At 35.4% G+C, this 23689-nt stretch overlaps 1 protein-coding gene across 1 annotated transcript in view; it reads right to left on the bottom strand.

Moving 5' to 3' along the window:
• RANBP17 (RAN binding protein 17) overlaps positions 1 to 23689 on the bottom strand; it is a 431565-nt gene that overhangs the window by 109447 nt on the left and 298429 nt on the right. Inside the window, exons 15-18 of the mRNA XM_050794341.1 lie at positions 20623 to 20696; positions 19521 to 19601; positions 7520 to 7583; positions 7320 to 7428 (exon numbers count right to left, since the gene is read on the bottom strand). Of these exons, the coding sequence (XP_050650298.1) occupies positions 7320 to 7428; positions 7520 to 7583; positions 19521 to 19601; positions 20623 to 20696 (328 nt within the window). The remainder of the gene's footprint in view (positions 1 to 7319; positions 7429 to 7519; positions 7584 to 19520; positions 19602 to 20622; positions 20697 to 23689) is intronic.

Raw genomic sequence — 23689 nt, forward strand, 5'->3', positions numbered from 1 at the left:
AGCGCCTTGCCACACTTACCCTCTTCAGTATTTGTCAACTAAATTCACCTGCATTCAAATTAAACAAAATAGAAGATTTTTATGTATTCAAGTATTTTATACTGAATAGCTCCTTGGAGGGTCTCCATTTACTGGCTCGGGTAATACTATCTTTCCTTTAGTTTATTAGATCGACCAAGTTAATTTTAAATAACCTAGGGAACTTTAAGTGATTCTTAGAAGGGCTAACATGCGTGCACATACGGTTGGTCATCCATTTTTTTCTGCACATGAAGGGATTTTCTACATTCATTTTGATCATTTCTTAGAACACCAAAAAAACTTGCCAACATCTCTCACATGTTTTGAAACACCACCATTCTAATGATGAAATGCTTTCAATTCTGTTTTTTATGCAAGTGAACATTTTGTCTAGTTTAGCTAAAGCAATCAGATAAAATGGTACAACTGTTTATTGCCAACCACCCCCACCCCCTACATTTTCATCTGAAACACAACCTGGGGCACATAGCATCTAATTAAATTCATACAAAGTGCAAATCACTGAGTAGAAACCAAAATGCATTTCAAAGTAAATACCAATTAATGTGACACCCAATTTCTTTCCCCCTTTCTAATCACTCCAATGTGCAAGGCTTATACAAAAGACATATTCAATTTATTTTTGTAGGATTCAATTAGAATGTTTTATATTTCCATCCAAGAATCACATCCGACACTTTTGCAAGGAAGTAGGTGTTTTTTTTCTATGTGATTCTTATCCCCACTCCCACTCTCCAAAATCAGTGATATAAAAAGTTTGTCTTCATTTTTCTTTTTAATTTGAGGAGGATTCTCATTATCTAATGTTTCTATTTTTTTCATTTAATATATGAATCTATGTTGCTCTTGACAACAGCACTATCTTTTTCTTCCTTGTTTCCATGACAATGAACACACAATAGAAAACTATCAAGCCATATATACAGAAATTCTGACAGCCATGTTCCAGTCAACCTAGTTTGTGAGACAAGGCTTCAAATAATAAAAACTGTGTTCAACAATGCTCAACAAATCATCGTCTATAAAGTAATAACACTTTGAACAGAGAGCAACAAGAGACTAATCGGGCACAAGAGTGGCCAAGTGTAGCTAATCACTTGTGAAAGTAATCAGCCACTTGATTTGTTTTGTCTTGGAGAGGCCAATGATCAGAGCTACGTCCAGAAAGAACCTGGCAGTCAGAGTTGATTCCAGGAGCCACAATGACGGTATCTTGGTTACTGTACACTTGTTTGTCATTCATTCAACAAGCATTTACTGAGCATCTGCAATGTAAAGACCTTGACTGGTGCTAGAAAAATATAAAAGAGGTAGTCCATACCGGGAAGGTGCCCAACATAATTTTGGGAAGAAGACCAACTCTAGTGGTTTTTCTTTTTTATTATACTTTAAGTTCTAGGGTACATGTGCACAACATGGTTTGTTACATATGTATACATGTGCCATGTTGGTGTGCTGCACCCATTAACTCGTCATTTACATTAGGTATATCTCCTAATGCTATCCCTCCCCGCTCCCCCCACCCCACAACAGGCCCTGGTGTGTGATGTTCCCCTTCCTGTGTCCAAGTGTTCTCATTGAAACAACTCTAGTTTTTAACAAGAGAAAGCAGCTCTGGTAATTCATACAACAAATCATACCTGATGCTCTTAATCATAACTTGATGCTTATCACATACATTTCATTATTTTAAAAAGTAAAAATTACTGATACATAAGGAAGGAGTTTCTTTTCAAACATGTGGAAGTTCTATGGGGGTAGCTACTATGATTTCAAATTTTTTTATATCCAGCTTCAACTCACTTACATTCAGCACCTACCATGCACTAAGCACTTCCACCATAGCCTATCTCTTTCTGTTTCTCTCAAGCTGTCTAAAAAGTGCTTGTAATACAACAGATACTTACATAAAAAAAAAAAAAACTTTGAACTAAAAACGTGAATTTATTTTTTATATTGTTATGGTTAAGTATGTCAAAGGAATAGAATCCTGGGAAAACTAATAAAATCCATCATTTAAATTATATGTGTTTATTTCAGTTTCTCATACCTCATAGTTTACATTAAGCAATACTAAATAAGAGCAAATCTGCTTTCCAAAAAGTGTGCAATGTCTTTCTGGGCATCATCCTGAATATCAATTATCAATGCAGTAATAAGTACTGTGAATACAGAGTTGGGGCTGTGTGCAGGCTCTGATAGTGCTATCCTGTTGTTTAACCTACCACAGATTCATAGCAGGTTCCATATCTGTGATGACCATATCAAAAAGGATACGTTAACCCATTCCATTCCCAGGTTCTGAAAATGTGAGTGACATGGACCTAGTTTTAAAAACTCTCCTCTAGATACTTCTCTTTAACTTTGGTGTCCTCACTTCTTTCACTCTGTGTGACAGGGTTATTAAAAGAGCATTTTTAAGGCCTGGGAAATAAATTAAGTCCAGACAAGTGTTTCGAGGTCTCTTTAATGCTTGGACAACTGGGAAAGCGAGAAGACAAGCTCCTTGAGGCCAGGACCCAGTATGCCTGATTCATCTGTGTCTTGCCCTCAGAGTTTAGCACGCTGTGCTTTCTAAATGATTGTCAAGGACAATGACACAGTCTGGGCTGCTCCTCTTCTCTCCAACACAGCAGCCAAGAGGTAAAATAGGCCAGGATGCGGTACGAAAAGCTGTCACTCTGTTACATCTCCCACTTCCCTAAGGTAGCAGATGATTGGGTTTTGCATGCCTGGTTTACACTCTTCAAATATTTATAGACAGTTCTCTTTGCCTCCAGCCCTAGTTGTCACTTAGCCAAGTTATACATACATGGTTCTTTTAATCTTTCCTTAGAAATCAATCCCACTAAGCTCTTTAATCATTCTAGTTGCATTTCTCTCAACTTTTGGCAGTTTGTCTTTCTGTTGATTTAGTCTGTGGCAAAGCAGGGAAAAAAGCATGAAACATAGACGGGTGTGGTCCCCTTTCCATTTCAAAATTCAATGCCTTTTATGTGCAAAATAAAATTATTTTTCTTCTGTTTGTATGAACATGTTTTTAAATATTCATATTTAAGTTGATGTATTAATAGACTGCAAGATAAACAAAAAAAGTATTATTGGTACTATATTGTCTAAGGATGATATTGTCACTGACTGAACCCTCTCATGTATAACTGGTCTAACTTGCAGTATTCCAATATGAGAAATGGGAATCTAGAGTAACATAGTCACTACAAAGAAGCTTAAATGCCCATCCTAAGGTACTGCCCATCTGTAAATACTTCTCACTAACTTTAGCTTTTTAGTAACAAATTTTAAAAATAAGTTAATTTTTACCATTATAAAAGGAATACACTAAAAAAATTCAAATGATCCGAAATAGAAAAAATTACCTACATGCTACAGCCCAAAGTCAACATTTAGCATTTTTAATTATTTTTTAAATTTACAGATAAAATTTTATGTTATTTATTGTATACAACAGGTTTTGAGGTATATAGACAGGCCTTGTTTTATTGTGCTTCACAGATACTACACTTTTTTTTTTTTTTTAAACAACTGAAGATTTGTGGCAAACCTGAGTCGAGCAATTCTATTGGCATCATTCTGCCAACATCATGAACCTCCTTTGTGTTTCTGGGCCACATTTTGATAATTTTACTAATATTTAAAACTTTTTTCATTATTATTATATCTGTTATGGTAATCTGTGCCCTTTGATGTTACTATTGTAACTGTTGTGGGGCACGACAAATTGTGCCCTTATAGGATAGCCAACTTCATTGATACATATTGTATATGCTGACTGCTCCATAAACTAGCCATTCCTTTGTATCTCTCCATCTTCTCAGGCCTCTCTATTTTCTGAGACACAACAATATTGATGTTAGGCCAATTAATAACCCTGTGATGGTCTCCAAGTATTCACGTGAAAGGAAGAGCTGCACAACTCTCACTTTAAATCAAAAGCTGGAAATGATTAAGCTCAGTGAGAAAGGCATGTCAAAAGCTTTAATTGGTCAAACACTGGGTCTCCTGCACCAGGTAGCCAGGTGATGAATGAAAAGGAAAAATTACTGAAGAAAATTAAAGTGATTAAACTAAAATGACAGCAAAAACACACAATGAGAAAGTGAAACAACCTTACTGCTGATACAAAGAAAGTTTTACTGGTCTGCATAGAAAATCATACCAGCCATAACATTTCCTAAGCCAAAGCCTAACGCGAAGCAAGGCCCTAACTCTATTCTACGAAAGCTGAGAGGTGAGGAAGTTGCAGAAGAAGAGTTAGAAGCTAGCAGAAGTTGGTTCATGAGGTTTACGGAAAGATGATGCCTCCATAACCTCAGAGTGCAGGGTGAAGCAGTCAAGTGCTGATGGAGAAGCTGCAGTGAGTTATACTGAAGATCTAGCTAAGACCATTGATGAAAGTGGCTGCACTTAAACAACAGATTTTCAGTGCAGATGAAACAGCCTTTTATTGGAAGAAGATGCCATCTAGGACTTTCATAGCTAGAGAGGAGAGGTCAATGTCTGACTTCAAAGTTTCCAAGACCGGGCTGACTCTCTCATTAGGGGCTAATGCTGACAGTGACTTGAAGTTGATGCCAGTGCCTATTTGCCATTTTGAAAATCCTAGGGTCCTTAAGGATTATGCTTAATCTACTCTGCCTGTGCTCTAGAAATAGAGCAACAAAGCCTGGATGACAGCACATCTGTTTATGGCATGGTTTACTGAAAGTTTTAAGCCAACTGTTGAAGCCTACTGCTCAGGAATAGGATTTTGTAAGGCTAGAGCTGCCACAGATTCCTCTGATGAATCAGGGAAAAGTAAATCAAAAACCTTCTGGAAAGGACTCACCATTCTGGATACCACTAAGAACATTTGTGATTCGATGGGGAGGTCATAATAACATTAACAGGAATTTGGAAGAAGTGATTCCAACTCTCACGGATGACTCTGAGGGGTTCAAGACTTCAGGGGAAGAAGTAACTGCAGATGTGATTTAAAGAGTAAGAGACCTATAATTAGAAGTGGAGCCTGAAGATGTGACTGAACTGCCGCAGTCTCGTGATAAAACTTGAATGGATGAGGAGTTGCTTCTTCTGGATGACCAAATACAGTGGTGTCTTCAAATGCAATCTACTTGTGGTAAAGATGCTGTGAACATTGTTGAAATAACAAAAGATTTAGAATATTACACAACCTTAGTTGATAAAGCAGCAGCAGAGTTTGAGAGGACTGACTCTAGTTTTTAAAGAAGTTCTCCTGTGGGTCAAATTGTATCAAACAGCATCATACGCTACAGAGAAATCTTTTGTGAAAGGAAGTCAATTGATGCAGCAGATTTCATTGTTGTCTTAAGAAATTACCACAGCCACCTCAACCTTTGGCAACTACCCTGATCAGTCAGCAGCTATCAACATCGAGACCAGACCTTCCACCAGGAAAAAGATTACAACACGTTGAAAGCTCAGATGGTTGCTAGAATTTTTTAGCAATAAAGTATTTAATTTAGTTTTATTGTTTTTTGAGATGGAGTTCTGCTCTTGTTGCTCAGGCTGGAGTGCAGTGGCGTGATCTCGGCTCACTGCAACCTCCGTCTCCTGGGTTCAAGCAATTCTCCTGCCTCAGCCTCCCAAGTAGCTGGGATTACAAAACATTCACCACCATGCCTGGCTAATTTTGTATTTTTAGTAGAGACAGGGTTTCACCACGTTAGTCAGGCTGGTCTCGAATTCCTGACCTCAGGTGATCCACCCGCCTTGGCCTCCCAAAGTGCTGGGATTACAGGTGTGAGCCACCGCACAGGCTGCAATAAAGTATTTTAAATTAAGATATGTACATTGTATCTACATCATGATATTACACACTTAATAGACTACAGTACAGTAAGTTTAACTTTTATATACACTGGAAAACAAAAACTGTGTGATTTGCTTTATTGTATCACTTTATCATGATGGTCTGGAACTAAATCTGCAATATATCTGAGGTACATATGTATGACGTAGAGTAACTAAATCTAACTAATTGACAAATGCATTACCTCTATAGTTATCATTTTTGTGGTGAGAACCTTTAACATCCACTCTCTTAGTATTTTTCAAGAATACAATATATTGTTATTACCTATACTCACCATCTATGTACAACAGATCTCTTTAACTTATTCTTTCTATCTACCTGAAACTTTGTATCTTTTGACCAGCATCACTCCAAAGTCCTCAGCTCTTAGTAACCACCATTCTACTTTGTAGTACTATGAGATCAACTTTTTCAGATTTCACATATGAGTGATATCATATAGTATTTGTCCTCTATGCCTGGCTTATTTCACTTAACATAGTGTCCTCCAGGTTCATCCATACTGTGGCAAATGGCAGACTTTTTTTCTTTTTTATGGCTGAATAGTATTCCATTGTGTATATATACGACATTTTCTTTATCCATTCATCTGTGGACGGACACTTAGGTTGATTCCATATATCCTGGCTATTGTGAATATGCAATAAACATATGGTAATGCAGCTGTTTGATATACTCATTTCATTTCCTTTGGATACATATACACCCAGTAGTCAGATTGCTGGATTGTAGAGTCATTTTATTTTGAATTTTCTGAGGACCCTCTACATGGTTTTTCACAATGAATGTACTAACCATTTTTGAAGAATTCCATTTAAGCCTTTTCTGAAGTATTGTCCCCCCCATCTCCAACATACATAGTCATACCATTTGCATCAGTGTAACACTTTGCCTTTTCACTTAATGTTATAATATAAAATTTCATCTATCGCCTTGTCTTTAAATATTCATTTTTATTGAGTGCCAATCATTCCACAAGTAAGTGGGCGTGCCATAATTTTACAATTCCCTACTGTTGGACAGTTATATCATTTCCACCTTTTCTCTAGTTTAGACATCACTATGATGGAAATCTTCTTTACACACAAGCAAAAAAACCTTGTGTGTAAAGTTTTTGTCTGTTTAAGATTATTCCTAGATTCATAGCAGTAAAATCAATGTGTCAAAGGACAGGCAGAAAGTAAGTTATGACGTAAAAAATCAGTGCAAGTGTTATGTGAAGTGAAAAATGCCACCTTAAGTACAAAGATTTGTCTTTTGGCTCTAATGCTAACAAGTGAACACTCAAATCTTAGAAGGTTGTAGAAAACTGTCCGAAATGGCTAATTCTAATGAGTTAAATGTTGTACCCACTAGTATTCCACTTCTTTATTCACACAAGCATATGGCTGATCCCTTATTGAGTTTAAATTCTTAACCTTACCTAGATCTACCATCAGAAGGCGAGTGAGCGCTGTGTAGAAGGTTGTTCGACACCTGAAGTCACTGAGACTGTAACTGTCACTGATGCCAAGAAAAGGGAAGTGTTCACTCTAATAAAAGCAAAAGAGTAATCCAAGTTACTAACGCTTTACCTCAACTATTTGTAAAATTCTATTCATTAATTAAAGAAATAAGACTTACCGTGTGGTTTTTTAGCATGAATTTCACAGCATCTATCTTCACAAGTTTTTTTAAAAGAATATAGGTAATAGAAGTTAAGGAATCTAAGGAAATATATTTGTCATATCAGTGTGTAATAAATCACAAAGTAACAGTGAACTGTAGTGGCATCAATTTCTACTTATAAAAAATAAATATAATTTCTAAAGAGCATTCCTATAGAAATGTCTTTCCTTTTATTAAGAATGATAATCTATTATTAACCAATGCAATTACTTTTTCTATCTTATATATATTCTAGTTATGGAAAGAAAGAATGAATTTTATAATTAAGACAAGAACTCCTTTACTATTAAAGTCTTGATAGTGGAAAATTAAAACTGACCCCTTTTTATATTTTGGGTGTAACTTGCGAACTTCTACTTACTTAATGTTATTTCATAATGAAATAATTATAAAAGACCCATAATAGGCTATCAAAAAAGAGAAAATTACTCAATTCTAAGAAACAGTGAGCTCTCTTAGTAGAAATCTAAGATCAGAATATAATTAGGAGGATATAGCAGACTGTATGTCATCAAGTATAGATGGACAGCTTAAAGGAACTAATATTTCTCAAGTGCCTAGTATGTAAAAGGCATTTTCCATATGTTAATTCACCTAATCTTCACAATTATACTGTTAAGTTTTGATTATTATTTTTAGTCCATAAATAATGAAACAGGAGCTAAGAGAAATTAAGTCACTTGCCCAAGATCAAACAGCCATGGATTGACAGTGCTGAAATTTGAACTGTAGTTTGGTTCCAAAGGCCATGTTCTTTCTGCTGTACCACATTATCACCTGAAGAGTTCAACTTAGAAGGAGCATGAAGTTAAGAAATCAGAAACATGAATACAAGGCCTAAATAATTTCAGGTATGATGTGGATTCTAAACACATCTACTCAGTATGCAAATACCCTCTTCTCTTACTCTACCATAGTCATGTGTTTCTACCAGAGCTAGAGCATCTCTTGGCCATTCCCTAACACCCACTCATGCCTTTCTTGAAGGCTATAATAATCTTATATGGCTCCATTCATATTACAAGGAAAACACTGGCTTTCTGTTTCCTTCACATCATCTCCAAATATATGACTCAGTCTACTGCCTCTGCACAGGGGCACTGAGAAGTATAATTCTAAATTTTAGTCACTCAGGCATGGGTATCAAAGAGTGGAAAACACATTGGAACACGAGTCAGGAGACCTGGGCTTGACTATACCATTCAATGAATCCAAGTAATAAACTTAGCCTGTCTCAGCCTTAGTTTCTCTCTCCAACAAATGAGGATGAAACCTATGCCCAAGCTACTTTACAGGATTGTTCTGAGGATCACATAATGCAAATGTCTTTGCCAGTTATCAATCATGGAAAAAGAAAGATGCAGAGAATTCACAAAACTTGTGCAACTTGCAAGGCTAATTTTCACAATTTCATGAGATAGATAGTATCACTTCTATTTTTCAGGTAAGGAAATAAACTAAAAAAAATTAAATAATTTTTCAAAAGATAAACAATTAGTATGATTTATATTCAAGTCCCTCTGATTCCAAAGCAACTATTCCAGTTGCATATGAAGCATTATGTTTGGCTTAGCCATATACCTGATTATTTAAAATATGCATCTACATTTTAGCATGTATCTGTATTAGACAGTAAACTTTCTAAGGGCAGGGACGATATCCATGCATTTTCCTCTTGCACTGCTCTCAGCAGGTGCTCAATGCATTGTGTTTTTCTTTTTTTTCTTTTTTTGAGACAGACTCTTGCTCTGTCACCCAGGCTGGAGTGCAGTGGTGTGATCTCAGCTCACTGCAACCTCCACCCCTCCGGGTTCAAGTGATTCTCCTGCTTCAGTCTCCTGAGTAGTCAGGACTACAATCATGGGTCACCACGCCTAGCTAATTTTTTGTATTTTTAGTAGAGATGGGGTTTCACTATGTTGGTCATGCTGGTCTCGAACTCCTTACCTCAAGTGATCCACCGTGCCTGGCCACAATGCACTGGGTTTTTCTGGCAGGCTGCAGGGCAACAAGACCAAGGCTGACAGGTAGCAAGTTTTTTCTTGCCTCCAAAGATGCAGATTTGATGATTATTCCCAGTGTCAGTCACTGGGCTGAAGACCTGCCACTCAGACTTCACTCAGTTAAACAGGGGTAGGATCAATAAACTTAGAAATATCTTAAGTAATTACCAAATAGAATTCTCTTAAAATTGCAAAGTTAAAAGTGACAGGGTCTATGGGTAATAAGAATGCTGCCATTAATAGGAATCTTCCTGTCAGTGCTGTTAATAAACAGCAAGTCATGTTTTGACAATAGAATATTTATGAAAGCAATAAACAGAACATTCACAGGAAGAATCTCATCTGTCAAAGACACATTTTCTGCAGAACGGCATCTGTGCACTTTGTACCAAGGCCAGCCTCACTGCCTTTTAATTACATTCCAAAGAAAAAAATGATTAAGAATGAATTTTTACATTTTTCAATAAAGAAAAAAATGAGAGTTCACCTGAATATTTATGTTCTCTTATAGAAATTCAATTCAAAGCTAGTTATGGCTCTTAAGTGGGTCTGTAATGTTAAAAAAGGCAAATGAACACGTCATCTTTATGATCTTTACACTCTGATCTTATTCTTCTCTAAGAGACTAGGGTTCATCTGAGTTGTGCCATTTTGGCTGGGTGGAGCATTAGATAAATTATGGCAACACTGAGTTAGATTTCAGAGGTCTATTCAAAACACCTCTTAGCAGTAAACCTGGTAATGGTGGTAACAGTAACAGTAGCAACAGTACTAGAAGTCTTGAGAGTGAGTAAAATTAATAGAGGAAACATCACATATGGAACATGTCAAGAGAAGAGTCACGATTCAAATCTAGATCGGTCTGGCTCTAAAGCTTAGGGTCTTTTCACTAGGGTATATCAGATCCATTTGATTTTAAAGAGACTAGTTCTCCTCCAGAGATCATTTGCTCCTTGAAATACAATTGAAATCGGAATCAAGTCCCAGAAGGGACAGGGAAACATTTTATTTTAGGAGGGACCAATTCATTAATGAGCCAGCATCACATCCAGGATTGAGCAAACTCTACATTCTGGCTGGCAGTAACCCATTAAACAAAATTCCCAGAAAATCCCTGTCTCTAGCCATACAGTTATGAAAACATTGAAGAGGGTGAAGATGGTCTTATTGATAGCTAGGATAACACATAAAGAAAAACAAGAAAATAATCTTATAAGATGGCTGAAAATTCTGAAAATCTGTATCCTTTGAAAAGGAGGATAACTAAATTGAGAATGAACTGCTTTCTTAGGTTACAGGAGTACTACACAATTCAGTAGCTGCTCGACACAGTATCACCAAGTATGACTTCAATTCACAGTATCAGGCCTTTTCTGACTATTTACCACATTTCATCAAATCTAAAACACCACTGATTGTAAAACAAAAAAATCAATATAATATGTACTACTAAGAAAAAGTACTTAAAAATACCATCAATTATAAGATATATCCTATTTACAGAAGTGTAAAGACGTGAAAAAATTTGATTTAGAATTACAGTAGTGTACTAGATACATCATATTCACTAAGTACAAAAGAGTGGGTAATCATACTGAATCTGGGCAAATATTTAAAAGTCATACATGTTCACAGACACTTTTTGCAGAGTTAGATCCTGATGAAAGAAGAAAGTTCACAGATGACAATATTACATGTCAGAAATTGCCATACTTAGGTTATACATACAAAGTATAGTAACTGAAATTAAGTTTAGTTATTTCAAAAGTAGAATTTTGCTTATGAACCCTACTAGACACACACACAGACACACACATACACACACACAGACATGCACACAGACACACAAACAGACACAATTCCTTTTAAGCAAATATAAAGAAAAGAACAGAAGGAAGAACTACCCATTATAAAAGTACTAAGGGAGATTATATAGGCCAAAAACTATACTAATTGGTTATCCTCATATGATATCTGGCCATTTCTGATAAGTTGGGTAATAACATCAATATTTATTTACAAGATGGACTGAAGACTTAAATGTAAGACCTAAAACCATAAAAACCCTAGAAGAAAAACTAGGCAATACCATTCAGGACATAGGCATGGGCAAAGACTTCATGACTAAAACATCAAAAGTAATGGCAACAAAAGCCAAAGTTGACATATGGGATCTAATTAAACTAAAGAGCTTCTGCACAGCAAAAGAAACTATCATCAGAGTGAACAGGCAACCTAAAGAATGGGAGAAAATTTTTGCAATCTATCCATCTGACAAAGGGCTAATATCCAGAATCTACAAGGAACGTAAACAAATTTACAAGAAAAACACAACCCCATCAAAAAGTGGGCAAGGGATATGAACAGACACTTCTCAAAAGAAGACATTTATGCGACCAACAACCATATGATAAAAAGCTCATCATCACTGGTCATTAGAGAAATGCAAATCAAAACCACAATGAGATACTATCTCATGCCAGTTAGAATGGTGATCACTAAAAAGTCAGGAAACAACAGATGCTGGAGAGGATATGGAGAAATAGGAATGCCTTTACACTGTTGGCGGGAGTGTAAATTAGTTCAATCACTGTGGAAGACAGTGTGGCGATTCCTCAAGATTCTAGAACCAGAAATACCATTTGACCCAGCAATCCCATTACTGGGTATATACCCAAAGGATGATAAATCATTCTACTATAAAGACACATGCACACGTATGTTTATTGCAGCACTGTTCACAATAGCAAAGACTTGGAACCAAAACAAATGCCCATCAATGACAGACTGGATAAAAAAAATGTGCCACATATACACAATGGAATACTACGCAGCCATAAAAAAGGATGAGTTCATGTTCTTTGCAGGGACATGCATGAAGCAGGAAACCATCACTGTCAGCAAACTAACACAGGAACAGAAAACCAAACACCACATGTTCTCATTCATAAGTGGGAGTTGAACAATGAGAACACATGGACACAGGGAGGGGAACATCACACACCAGGGCCAGTCGGGGGGTGGGGGGCTAGGGGAGGGATAGCATTAGGAGAAATACCTAATGTAGATGACGGGTTGATGGGTGCAGCAAACCACCACAGCACGTGTATACCTATGTAACAAACCTCCACATTCTGTACATGTATCCCAGAACTTAAAGTATAATAAAAAAAATACACATAAAAAATCCAAATAGGTATAACCAAGATGAAGTATCTTAAGGGATACTAATAATCATTTACAAGGAACTGAAGTTAAGGCATAATCACAGAACAGAAGGGGTAACAATAAGTTCTAAATGCCCACGGTATGAAGTTTTGAAACTATAAAGGAAGAGAAAAAAGTCTTAATCTCTAACAATTTACAATCTAATAGGAGACAAGACCAGCAAATACTAAACTATATTAATATAACATTCATACCCAGATATATAGATTGAAAACAAGGTGTTCACAAATATTAAGAAAAATAAACCACAACTTGAAAGAAAATGAAGGAAATTAATATTTAGTGAGTATTAAAGGACTAAGGATAAAGCTATTTCATGATGGCTTTACTAAGTCTTTAGCCAAGACTGAAAAATTGAATAAACCTAATTGAGTTACAAAGTGTCAAATGAGGGAGAGTGGCAAATGTGGTGATTCAGTGAAAGATAATGAAGGGTGTCAAGGGGTAGGTAAAATAAATTTCCTTGGCCCAAGTATAAAGTCCAAATTGTGGTCGAATGGAGGATCAGGAAATTAGCTATGGGAACTCAATAAGTCAAGTACCGTCAAACGGCTCAAATTTAAGTCAATAATTTTGCTTGACCTAAGAAGCAAGTGGAAGAGATTGTGGGCTTTTGGGAAGAGAAATGATCAGATCAAAACAATACTCAAGGTACATAATTTTGTGAAACAAAAATCTAAAGAACTTGGTGAAGGTCTAAATAAGGGGGCTATAGGAGGGGAATATGGAGGATTCTACACCTGATTCTAGTATACAAACAAACAGAGGAGATAAATTATGGGATGACTTTTCCATGGCTGATAGAGACAGAAAACAATGAAATAAATCAACATTTCCTCTGATAAAAAATGCTAATAGAAGTATGCCTGAGGGATGTAAGCTGAAACTAGTTTTATTTAACATTCTCACAAACCATCTGGAGATGGTGGTATTCAGTAAAATAAAGCAATGCATTTTAATATTGTTTCACAAAAGCAGAAATATTACTGTTTATTGCTAAATAGTTACTGTAACAGACATAAACAATTTTACTTTCATCCTTCACCCTTGTTTCATTCTTGCCCTTTGCGTCATCTCTCATTCTCTACTCCTTCCTGACACCACATTCAGGATTCATACCCAAATGGTGGGAAGGTCAGAAACAGATGTGAGGATGTCTGGTTTGCACACTACTTAGTAAGTTTAAAAGCCACATACTTAATGGTTTATCTATAAGCTTATGTCTAAATGACCTCGAATAAAAGGGGCTCCCTCAAATCAGCCATATCACAATGTCACATACCCACATTATTTTTAATGTGCAGATTTTCAGAAAATTAATATGTAATTTATCTGAGTTAAATTTAAACAGAAGAAAAAGAAACTATATTAATAAAACAACTGACTTTAAGCTCTTTGGAGAAATATAGAAAAGGAAGTTTGGAATCAGTGTCAATTCTGTCAGAATGTAAAATCCATTAGGGCAGGGTCTATGTTTTATTTGTCCTTTTGCCGTGTACTTAGCAAATGCTTAATAAATATTTGTGAAAGAGGCCAGTAAGATTCAAGATGAGTATGGAATTAAATTTAAAAACCACTATTTTAGTCTTACTAATGTTAACTCTAGATAAGGATGAAGTTCTAATTATTGTACTTAAAACAAGCAAGCAAAAGAAAGACAAATGAAGCTGGGAAAGGTAGGGGTGAAAAATAAAATTTTCATGGTCATCAAGTGACTTTGAAAGAAAACAGATTCTTTGGCTTGTAGAAATGAAAATGACTGAAATAAACTAGTAGATAAATAGATTTATGATGTATATGGATGGGACTTACATTCACCAAATTCAGGTATACAGGAACTTAAGGGGACAATCTTAGAGAGTCAGTCTGAGGCCAAATGGAAGGAATTATTTCTTTATACCAAACAAAACCAGAGCCAGCTCCATAGGCATGTGGGCTGTACACTTGCATAGGGGACCCTGTGCCTAGAAGAGCCTCTTCATGGTTTAATGCTTTGCTGTTGAGGTCTTGAAATTCTTAATATTTTTTGAACAAGAAACCCCACATTCTTCTTTTTGAGGTGGGCCCTGCAAATTATGTAGCTGGCCTTGCAATAACATGGAGAAGTCATTAATCTTGAGAACTGCTGACATTAACAGTATCAATAAGGTAAAAAAAAAAAAAAAGTTTGGATAAACTCAAAAACTAATGTGGAAGTCTCTTATAGAGTCTGATTTTAAAAAGCTAGATATTGGTACTCATTGTAGTTTTGATTTGCATTTCTCTAGTGACCAATGATGATGAGCTTTATTTCATATGTTTGTTGGCAAGATAAATGTCTTCTTTTGAGAAGTGTCTGTTCATATCCATCACCCACTTTTTGATGGGGTTGTTCTTTTCTTGTAAATTTGTTTAAGTTCCTTGTAGATTCTGGATATTAGCCCTTTATCAGATGGAGAGATTAAAAAAATTTTCTCCCATTCTTTAGGTTGCCTGTTCACTCTGATGATCAGTGATCATTAAAAAGTCAGGAAACAACAGATGCTGGAGAGGATGTGGAGAAATAGGAATGTTTTACACTGTTGGTGGGAGCATAAATTAGTTCAACCACTCGTGGCAATTCCTCAAGGATCTAGAACCAGATATACCATTTGACCCAGCAATCCCAATACTGGGTATATACCCAAAGGATGATAAATCATTCTACTATAAAGACACATGCACACGTATGTTTACTGCAGCATTATTTACAATGGTGAAGACTTGGAACCAACCCAAATGCCCATCAATGACAGACTGGATAAAGAAAATGTGCCACATATACACCATGGAATACTATGCAGCCATAAAAAAGGATGAGTTAATGTTCTTTGCAGGGACATGGATGAAGCAGGAAACCATCATTGTCAGCAAACTAACACAGGAACAGAAAACCAAATACCACATGTTCTCACTTGTAAGTGGGAGTTGAACAATGAGAACACATGGGCACAGGGAGGGGAACATCACACACTGGGGCCTGTTAGGGGGTTGGGGGGCTAGGGGAGGGATAGCATTAGGAGAAATACCTAATGTAGATGATGGGTTGATAGGTGCAGCAAACTACCATGGCACGTGTGTACCTATGTAACAAACCTCTATGTTCTGCACATGTATCCCAGAACTTAAAGTATATTACAAAAAGGACCTCAAAACACACACACACACACACACACACACACACACACACACAGACACACTCTAGATATTTTTAGTTTTCCCATGTTTGATGATTATGTAATAAAGGCCAACTACCAACAGAGGGCCTGATAGAGAATGAAATTTCCTTTCTGAAACCCAAGTGGAGCATGTTAACTGCTACAAATTTGAGTGAACAATAAATTGCAGAAGAAATACTGATCAATTATCTTTCAAAAGAACAAAAACTTGAAATAATGATTAACAAACAAACAAACAGAATTTTGGATAAAATGTGATACTGTTCTCCGTTTTCAGCATTTAAAATAAGTTTACTTGATTGCTCTGTATGACCGTTATTCTCGCTCCAGTTTTCCCAGAAGCTTCCTTGTTCCAATCATTTGAACAATCTCACCCTTTTCCCATTTAGACAGAAACTAAAATTTCCGACCAGGAAACATTTCAAAGAAGGGAAAGATCCCCAAGTACTGAACGTGAACACAGAACACAGAGGGCTGGCTCTGTACAGAGCCATTTCAGCTCTGTGCCTGTTCAAAAAAGCTATTTAATCAGAAATTCTTGGACTTTAGTCTTGAACATATAAAGAGTATGTTAAACAGTTACTCAAATGTATTTGCTAAATTTATTATAAATACCCATGTAATGAATCTGATGGGAAAACATAAACTTTCTGTCAAAAAGGTCACTGGATTTTAAAATAACAACAGTCTTACCAACTTGAAAAGTTTCAAATTTGGCAAACAGTAATTCTGGGGTAAAATACAACAGCCACCCAGTTACAATTCGGGACCCAGTTACAATCTGGGGATTTACGCCCCGCATCGTTATTTAGGAACTAGACTATCCCTAAAAATGTGAGTCTAGTGGGTCTTACGAAGTCCTGTGAAAAAGTGTCTGTGATAGAAGTACCAGACTTTTCTGCTCAGGACATACAATGCAGCTCCATTTTCTAACTACCTAAAGGCAGAGGTTCTCAAAGTATGGTCCTGGAGCCACCAACTTAACCGGAGGCTTGTGAAAACTACAATTCTCAGGCCCAGGCCTAACACTTCCTGAAAGAGAAACTCTGGGGAGTGGGACCTAACACTTTGTGTTTTAAAAAGCACTCACATTCTGATGCTCACTAAAGTCTGAGACTACTGCTTTAAGGCAACCAAAGGCTTTTTAATACTTCCTAAAAATGGGGTCTTCTGTGATTTCAATTTCTAACAAGTGGTCACATAAAAGAACACCAAAGTTCAGAGACTGGCTTTGAGCACCATAAACACTGAGTAAGGTTCATCTGAAGCAGATAAAATAGAAAAAATAAAACAAAAAGTATCTGAAGACATGTACTATAAACAAAGAACATTAAAAAACCTCATAGTGAGATAACATGCTTTTCATTTACTTCTAATATTTTAAATAAAAATATTTTGAATATTAATATATAAACAGATTTCCACTAACAAGGGCCTATAGGTGATAATTTTGATCTTGCATAAGTGTTTCTATTGCTGAAGAATGTCATCTTATTCCCAATACAGAAATAATATATTGCTTTAAAATCAAGATTGAAAAACACATTATAATAAAGAAATCGATTGGAAAAACAAAACATGCATTAGGTAACCAGTAACTGCACTAAAAACAGATACACCACTCACATATTCCATTATGTAAATGAATTCAAAGATATTTCATGACTGATCAGCTAGAAGGGACATAATGATTTATAATTCAAATAACTGAGCACTGAAATCAAATTGAACTAATATATATTTCTAAATATGCAAACCTGAAATAATTGCTAAAAAATATAAATCAATGTACTCATGTTGAAATCATTCCTATACCCTGGTTTAAAATATTATAGCTTTTAAACTTTTATCTAGTAAGTTTTCTGAAAATATGATTTTTTATTTACTTCAAGAAGTACTCAAAAGCAATAAACAGCATGTAAAATAAAAGGCTATACTATTTGAATTAAAGAATATATAACAGGTTTAATAGGATAGAAAAAAGATCTTAAATAGCAGACACAAATAAATTAGGCATTATGCAAATTAAACTAAAAGAATACAAATCAAATTAATTTTATACTAAATATCAATTTCAACCTAAAAAATAGGGTAAATCTAAACAATAGATATTATGCTATAAAATAACTGAGGCTTCTTTGCAGATAATATGCTCTCAAAGTAATTCATTGTGAAAAGGCCAGAGTTTGCAATACTAGGAAGTACTTATAAACCACTTCATATGTTAGAAATAAAGAGTATTTCAGCATTATTATTAGAAAAAAATATGGGTTGAGTTTTTTTTTAATAAGAAAAAATACATATCTTAAAAAGCCAAATGACCATTGGAATTGGGTTGTACATCACTTTCCAGTAAAAAGGAAAAACAGCCTGGACAGGTGTAATTTATCATTTTTCTGATTTAATATCAAAGAAATATATTAAAATAATAAAAAGAATCCTGAAATCCTCAAAATTTGTAGTGATAAATAGCCCTCCCTGTCTTTATTGCATTATACCTACTAACAGAAATATTGCATGGTGGATTTTGCCAGACAAGGACGATTATTTTCCAATAAAAAGTTGCATATTAAATTCCAGCACAAAAGTGGGTGTCTAATACTTTGGAAATCTTTTATGGTTTACCAAGGAATACAATTTTAAACTTAACTAACATAAACATATTCCTGGAATGAACCTGCATTAAAGGTTTCTATCCAATGCCACCATTTTCAGAATCTGTCGTCATATTAAAAGATCAGCTAATCTTAGTGATTAACTAATCCAACACTTATCTTTCACAAGTCCTATATATTTGATAGCTAACATAGAAAAGACAATCTACATGATTCTTTCTAGTTTTTAGAAATATGACAATACTGTCAACTATAATTTAGGAAGAAGATTCTTGGTTCTAGAATTTTAAAAACCTGCCAGACAGAGAAATCTAAACATTTAATGTATAATGGGAAATCTTATTTTAGATTAGATTTGATGTTGATTTGGTGGGGGCAATAATCAAAGAAATGGTCAAAAGCTTATCATTTTCTTTGTATTACTCTACTGTGCCTTTGAACTAATGAAAATGATGTTCTTTTCAACTGAAGAATATTACAGATACATTTACTCATAGGAATGCAGTTTTTCTAAGGTAATATTTTTAGAATACTTTGACCTCCTTAAAATTAAGTTACATACTTTCTTTTAGGACATGAATTTCTGACAAATACAAAAAAGCATGAACTAAAATATATGTGGTTGCATACTTTCTTATATAACCATTTATTAGCCTAGGTGAGTATAAATATAACTGTAACTACTTAGGAATCTATACATCCATATAAATTCAACAGTGATTCTGACTAAATGCTTCATAGTATACAGCTAATTAAAACCTTTCAAAAAACATGCATTTACAGATAAGAATAAATGAAAGAACTTTTTATTTAAAAAAATTGCAAAAGTTATAAACAAGAAAAATACCTGGTAAATTAAATACATTTGCTAGGTTGTTTATACATAATGTTAGATATACAGTGAAAAGGATATCCAACAGAAAGGTCATTTAGGAACTGAAGAGTCCTTGAAATTACAGGCTCACATCTTCCCCAGTATTTAAGGTTTGTAACACTAAATATGAAAAAAAGTCTTTAATTATAAGTAAGTTATTTGCTTGTCTAGGGAGAATCAGAGAATATACATAAATTTATGAAAGTTTGATGACCTAAGTCACAAATATTTTGAAAGTGAAAAACAGGCTCAAAAACATTTTCTATTCTTTCTATAGCATATTCAAAATTATATGCGATCTACAATAAATACTGCACTCCAAATGGTGTATAATTCTATATATTTAGTTTTGTAAATTAAAAAGTTGTCTAAGTGTTTCACCGGAAAACATCAAGTTTGTACCCAAAACATAGGGAGGAAAAGCAGGAGTCACAAAGAAAGCCAAATAGAGGCTCACTGTTACTGCCAAATAATGAACCATCAATCTGTGGCTCCAAAACTCACTTCTTATGATCATAACTGTTTACCTAACTTTGTTCTCTGCAATCAAGACAGTGTTGTTTGTCTGTTACACAGATAAAGCGGGGTGCCAGGTGGAGGCATACAAGTTTGGCTATGGGTACAAAGTTATGTCTGCGACTAGAAACTAGTTTATTCTGCTAATATTATAAGTTCAACATAAGGACAGTTTCCATGAATATGACTCTGCCAGACATAGGTTTCTCTTAGAACTAATGAATGCCCTATCAGACCTCTTTAAATGATTTCAGTTTGCAATAATCTCTTCATGTGGTCTTTCAAATCAAATATACAGGTGTTTTTCTTTTTAAATTAAAAAAAAAATGTTGCCCAATTGATCTGAAGAGTCAAGGTCTGTAAATCTTTTAAAATCATCATCTGATGCTGCACACTCCAGTTGTATGGAAACTTGACCAATTACAGTGTCCTTTGGATGGTGAGTTTTCAATATGTGAAATTAAGTTTCAGTTAAGAACAATGCTAATATTCTAACAATTAAAGCATAATTTTAGGTCTTTTATTTAAAAAACTAATATATAAAAAGATTTAAATACAGTAAAAAGATCTATTACATTTAAAACAACAACAAAAAGAAAAATCAAAGACCAAAACAAGAACTCACATTTTTGTCACGAATGTTTCTAGAACGTGGTTGTCATCTGTTATTCCTAAGACTTCTGACATACGAGCATATACCTGCATTAAAACACTTCATTGTTAAAAGCTTTATTATTAACATATATTTTCAAAAGACTATTCAAATTGAACAAACATAAGATTTAATGCACTATTGTATCCACATTGAAGTAGGGAGTGGGTGGGGGAGCAAATGAATTTTTTAAAAAGAATCTTATAATTTTAAAATTTGCTAACTTTTTCCTCCAGACCGTTCCTATTTTGAAATATATAAACGCTTACACACAAACACACCCATATATCCATTTTACTCCCACCACACTACATACATTTTTTTTTTCTCAAAGTGGTAGACCACCCCTTTCTAGAAGACAGGAGTAAGTATGCAAAGGGCTGGAAAGTAGAGTACTTCAACAAAAGGCTCCAACACTTAAAAATTTTCCACCTATTCTAGATTTCAGTAAAATATTAACCATTTCAGGATTATTTAAGGCAGTTATAAAAATAAGGATTTTAAAAAATCAAAGGAAGTTAAAGAACTTAAGAGAAATTCTCCTCAAATATTACCTAATTAAGCTTCCCCAAATATACCGGTAGGTCTTACTTTTCATGCTGACACTGAAATCCCAAGCTCAGGGATTCTCTGTTGAAAACATCAGGGCCTGGGAACCCACTAAGCTTCCAATTAGGGAGTGTTGGTTGCAGAGTTTGGGGTGCAACATTTCAGTCTCAATCCAAGCCACATTGAGCTTATAAACACATATCCCACTTCAAGTGGGAAAATGCCACTTATACTCCTTACTAGCCTGGCAAAGCTGAGAGGTGGGTTGACACCTCCATACTCCCTGATGCTCTGGTGTGATTCCAGGTTATCCCTGCCAGACACCAGCTGTATGGGATTTCTCTTCTGTGATTTGATCCTCTGTGATTGTGTTCTCTCACTTTCTCCTAATCTGCCTATTTCTTACGTACAGCAACATAGCTTCTACTCCCTCTGTCTTTTGTTTTTTTTTAATATCTGAAAACCAATTTGATACACCGCCATAGGTCACGAAGGTAAGATAAAAATCACAGGGGCAACACAAATCACCCAGAGCTATACGGTCATAAAGGGGAGGAAAGCTGCCATTGTAGAAATTTCTTTTCTGGATTTTAAACACCATTTGAACCAGCAGGTTGTGTTCCAGACTTTCAACCTGAGTCCTGTGTCTGGAAGGCTTCTCCTCAGGCTGATGGAGTCAATCAGAGGGAGAGAAAAAGAGGGAGAGAAGGAGGGGTTAGGTGTAAAGGGTGATGGAAGGAGGGGCTGAATGGTGGGGAGAAGCTTGGGGGGGGGAGAGAGAGAGAGAGAGAGAGAGAGAGAGAGAGAGATTGAGAATCAAATTCCTGCTGCCTTACCTACTAACTTCTGAGCCCTACAGAAAAGCATTTCAATGATTATATGTCTGTGGCTTTGCCCATGAGAGTAGGCCTTCATCTCTTATTAGATTGAAGTGACCATTGTTGCTTGTAAGATGTTTGGGGGAAAGAGGGAGCTAAGGAGAGAGAATCTAGAGAAGTTAGTTACCAACAATCCTCAATAATCACAAACCTTCAGGCACAAAGAGGGCTCAAATGAAGAATGATATGTGGAATGGAAAGTTTCCCTAAGCTCACCACGATGCAAAACCTCTCTCATATATAGAAGTATACATATTGGGTCCCTTGGAAAACCTGGTATCCACATGATTAATGGCACACAAAGCATTTGACAACTTGGCCTCAACCTACCTCATCTTCCACATTTCCCTCAACCTCAAGCCACAATAAAATGCTGATGGATCATTGAGGCATCTCATGCAATTTCAGATTTTTATATGTTCATGTGCTGGTCGTTTTGCCTCAATCAGCCTTCTTCCTCTTTTTCCCCTCATACTCATTCAAAAGTCTCTCCTCTGAAGCCTTCCTGGGCACAGTGATTTGAACTCTCCTTTATGTTCCCACAACATCTAGTCCACTCCTCTATCATGGCACTTTTCACACTGTAACTGTCTGAATGTCAATTTCCCTCATTACACTGAGTGCTTCTTGAGGGGTGACACTATGCCTTATTCTCTGTGTCCCTAATATCGCACCTAAGGCAATATTTGTCAAGTGAATACGATGTGTTTTTAATGTGCAGCGGCAAAAGACACGGTCTGGATCTACTAGGACTATTTTATAATGTGAATATTACACAAAGAAAGAAAAATGACTTTTCCCATTAAGCATATATTGGATTCTATGGACAAAATACACAGAATCATAAATTACAACAGAAAAAGAAAAGTAGCTAGAGAGAACAGCTTGAATATTTAGTAACTGATTATAGCAATTGTCTTTAATTTTATTTTAGTGGCACCCTTGTCAAAAGCAATCCTTAAAATAAGCCCAGTTTTATAAAATCAACTAACAGTAGGGATCAGACACCCTACTGTGTGCCCTGCTTTGCCCACTTGCTCAGTTCCAGGGCCAGAGACTGTGTGCCCTTAACTCTGACTGGAATTTAAAAGGCATGTTTGTTTAACAAAGATGAAAGTATGAATGAGTATGTTTAAACTACAACTCAAAGCACAAATTCTTTGATGGTATACAGGATCATTTTTATAGATAAATGAAATTAATAATAAATCCCATGACATATTGGTTTTGGAAAGCATGTGGTCATGGCATTATCTCAAATCACTTATTTTCTTCTTATTGTATTTATATCTTTACTGGTTAATTTTCTTGTTTTTGATAACATAACTATGGTGGACTTTTGTAAAATCAAATTTTACATTTTCAAGACATTATAAATGCCTATTTTTATGGCAAAACTCAGAAATAATATAATTTTTGTTTTAATCATTTTATTATTTATTTTAAAATGTGATTTTAAACATTTCGAACATTTTAACATTAAAAAATGTGCTTTCTAATTCAATGGGTCCTAAGGAAGTTTTCCTATCGTGTCCCTGGCATTCAAAAGAGGAGGAAGCTAGGCAGGCAGGTCTGTTGCGTTCTGCTGTCAAAACAGTTTCTCAAAGCATCAG

The sequence above is a fragment of the Macaca thibetana genome, chromosome 6, assembly GCF_024542745.1.
Source record: "Macaca thibetana thibetana isolate TM-01 chromosome 6, ASM2454274v1, whole genome shotgun sequence".
In the NCBI taxonomy this organism is placed as follows: Eukaryota; Metazoa; Chordata; class Mammalia; order Primates; family Cercopithecidae; genus Macaca; species Macaca thibetana.